This window comes from Nematolebias whitei, chromosome 14 (genome assembly GCF_014905685.2).
Source record: "Nematolebias whitei isolate Nwh7 chromosome 14, NemWhi1, whole genome shotgun sequence".
NCBI classification, from domain to species: domain Eukaryota; kingdom Metazoa; phylum Chordata; class Actinopteri; order Cyprinodontiformes; family Rivulidae; genus Nematolebias; species Nematolebias whitei.
In genome coordinates, this window is record NC_056511.1 from 1,616,425 (window position 1) to 1,620,076 (window position 3,652).

Sequence of the window (3,652 nt, forward strand, 5' to 3'; positions counted from 1 at the left end):
ACATTCATTAGCTCCTGAGCTAACGTCACATTCATTAGCTCCTGAGCTAACGTCACATTCATTAGCTCCCGAGCTAACGTCACATTCATTAGCTCCCGAGCCAACGTCACATTCATTAGCTCCTGAGCCAACGTCACATTCATTAGCTCCTGAGCTAACATCATACAGGTGCAAGCTCAGCTCCAAGCATCGGATCAACCTGTCATTTACCCAGAATGCAGTGCGGTGTAAATTAAATCGTGACTTTTGAGATTTTAAGAATAAAAAGAGCCTACAGTATTTTTACGGTCTTGTTCTAAAGGACTTTATGAAACGGACTTTTTTTCCAACTAGCTGGAGATCCTTGAACTTTGGGTCAGAACCTGCAGCGTTACTTCAACTGATGAATCAATGAAAGTTCTGAATGGACCGCTCCTCCATAACTCACTGCTTCATGACTTCGATGCTGAAGCTGGTCAGATCTGGGAAGTCCTCCTCTTCTACCTCCGGCTCCTCCTCCTCTTCCTCCTCCACGGGCGGAGCCTGAGCGGCCGCAGAAGACGACTCTGCAAAGGAAACAAACGGGTCACACCCGAAGGCCTCTCAGACCATCTTCAGAGGGACAGACTTGTCCGCAGACTCACCAGCGGTGGACGTCGGCGCCGTGTCCGGCTGAGAGGACGACTTTATGATCCCAGTGGAGAGGAGTTTGGACAACAAGTCGTTGACGTCCACCTGACCGAAGTGGTTCTCTGGAGGAGGGACCGGATGAGCTGCAGGGACAGAACCTCAGGTTAATGACATCACTTCCTGTTTCCTGTTCCAGATGGCTCAGAGCTTTAAGGACTTACTCTGCAGTCCAAAAGGCTCGGGGTTTTGTGGAAGGAAGGGCTGGTTCAGGTTACCCATCAGGTTCACCTGGACATTAAAAACAGAACCACCAGCTGATCAGAACCAACACAGACAGCTGTGGACAAAGAGACAGATGTGGACAGACAGGTATGGACAGACAGAGACAGCTGTGGACAGACAGAGACAGCTGTGGACAGACAGAGAGACAGCTGTGGACAGAGAGACAGATGTGGACAGACAGAGAGACAGCTGTGGACAGAGAGACAGCTGTGGACAGAGAGACAGATGTGGACAGACAGGTGTGGACAGACAGAGAGACAGCTGTGGACAGACAGAGAGACAGCTGTGGACAGACAGAGACAGCTGTGGACAGACAGAGTCAGCTGTGGACAGAGACAGATGTGGACTCACTGGCTGCTGCAGGCCCCCAGCGGGGGCAGCAGGGTTGTAGAAGGCCCCGGGGCCCGGCTGGCTGAACTGGACCGGCTGCAGGTTGAAGGACCCTGCCGGCTGTAGGTTGGGCCCCCCAGGGAACTGGGGGTTCAGGGGTTCTTGGAAATGTTGGGGGCCCATGCCAAAGTTCTGCTGGGGAGCCATGGGAGTGTCGTAGATGGGGGGAGCCATTGGCTGCATGGGGGGCAGGTTGGGTTGGGGGGCGAACCTCGGGGGCCCCTGCTGGCCAGTGGGGTAATCAAAGTGTGGGGGCCCACCCTGAAGGGGCCCAGGCACATCAAATCTGGGACCCAGCTGGGCAGGGCCCTCGAAGCGAGTGGGACCAGGACCATCAAACCTCATCGGACCCATCTGATTAGTGGGCCCGTCAAAGTGCGGGGGCCGCGGCTGCTGGAAACCCATCGGACCGGGGCCCATGTTGCTGAACCGAACTGGCCCTTCGAAGTGCTGACCCGGGCCCTCTAGGTGGCCTGACCCACCTGCCTGTCCCTCAAACCTGATGGGGGGTTGCTGGCCAATGGGAGCCCCAAACCTGACGGGCCCCTGAGGGGGCCCATCGAACCGTCCAATGCCATCTCCTCTCATTGGGCCGTGACCCATATGGGGCCCGTCGCTGGGTCCAGGGCCTTCAGTTCTGTCGGGTACATTGTGATGAGGTGGGCCCCCAGCATCAAACCTGAGCGCTGCGTGATGTGGCCCCTCAAACGGAGACTCCTCGTAGCGTCCAGGGCCTTCATACCAGCCGGGTCTGTGGGGCCTGGAGGGGCCCATGTGTCCGGGTCCACTGTAGCGTGTTGGGGGTTGTCCTCCTTCATGAGGTGGGGTATGTCCTGGGGACTCTTCCAGTGGACGGACAGCAGACAGGGGCCCCCCACGAGGTGGGCCCTTCAGGATGGACTTGGAGGGAGGATGGGGGACTTCAAGGGGCGCATCATCTGAGTGTTCACTGTTCGGACTCTCGAAGCGTGGGACCGGACTCATGTCCGCCACGTCCTTCTGATGCAGCGGTGATAGGCGCTCCCGCTCAAAACGAAGAGGCGGGGCCTCCAGACCACCTGGGCTGGGACAGTTCCTGAGGCTTCCGGTGCTGGAGGGAAGGGGCCCCTCGGGTCTGCGAGGCTCAGCGGGGGGGCCGTATCTCCGCGGAGCATCGTAGCCGCTCTTCTGCTCCTCGTCGTACGGCTGGCGCTCCATCAGTGGCGACGTCCACTCCCGTTCACCTGGAAACAACAGATGCTGTGATTTCCTGAAGGTCCCTGAACTCATCACACAGCCCTGACTGAGCTGTGAAATCCTTCGTTTTCTCCAACTGATAGCTGTTGGTCATTAATGATGAAGTTTAGCAACTTCTCAGTAAATATTTGAGCTCCGGGGCTTCAGCGACGTCTTCTTCTTGTTCACTCTCATTTCAGTCTGTCCCTCCTCGGAGACGGGCAGACGGAGCGGGACAGGTTGGACGTGGCTGGCCGGGGTCAAGTCGCCTGTTTCAGGTTCAGTGAGAGGAGCAGACCGCTGAAGCCCCGGAGCTCGAAGGTCCATCGTAAAACTAACTTGACCGTGGTTTAATGTGGCGCTGTGGCTCTGCAGACCGTGCACGTTGCTGTCTTGTCTTGTGGTGTTCAGTGTAAAATACTTCCACACAGCGACATGTTTACATGAAAGTGTGTTAGCTGTTAGCCACAGTGCTGCTAACTCAGTCCTCATGTTGCAGCTGCTGCAAACTATGGACTGGATTTCCTGAATGTGGGGCGAGTCTTATTACTCTGGATCATGAGACACGTTCAGGAAATCCATCCCATAGTTTGAAGCCAACGTGCATCATGGATCAGAAAAATCTGATGCGTAAATTATGCTGGTATCGGAGGCCGATACTGGATCGGCCCCATCCCTAGTTTTTAACTTTAGTAACATTTACATGGATGTAATTTGAAATGAGAATTCATAAAAACTTTCAGAATAAAATCTTTTACAGCTTGGCAACTTGTCTGGATTCAAAGTTCTGAACGATGAAGAGATGCACCGAGACCTCTGTGAGCGGCACAGCTACAAAATGTTTTTACCTCCCTGAGTTGAGGGAAAGAACAACTTCTTCACCGTGACTGGGAGGATGAGGTTCGTTAAAACAAACGTGTGTCGTTGCGGGCGACATCAAAACGCTACAATGTGGAGCGACACTTCATCAGCTAACACATTAGCTTTAATGCTAACTTCCTGCCTGCCAGGATCTGAAGCAGCTTCTTCACCACACATTTGCACATGTGGAGGCCTCGACAGATGTTAGAAAGCCCTCGACAGATGTTAGAAAGCCCTCGACAGATGTCAGAAAGCCCTCGACAGATGTTAGAAAGCCCTCGACAGATGTTAGAAA

General features: G+C 54.5%; 1 protein-coding gene across 1 annotated transcript in view; it reads right to left on the minus strand.

The window, feature by feature from the left end:
• pcf11 (PCF11 cleavage and polyadenylation factor subunit) overlaps positions 1-3,652 on the minus strand; it is a 16,009-nt gene that overhangs the window by 3,067 nt on the left and 9,290 nt on the right. The window contains exons 9-12 of the mRNA XM_037687744.1: positions 1,243-2,504; positions 831-897; positions 624-752; positions 428-545 (exon numbers count right to left, since the gene is read on the minus strand). Coding sequence (XP_037543672.1) covers positions 428-545; positions 624-752; positions 831-897; positions 1,243-2,504 — 1,576 coding nt within the window. The remainder of the gene's footprint in view (positions 1-427; positions 546-623; positions 753-830; positions 898-1,242; positions 2,505-3,652) is intronic.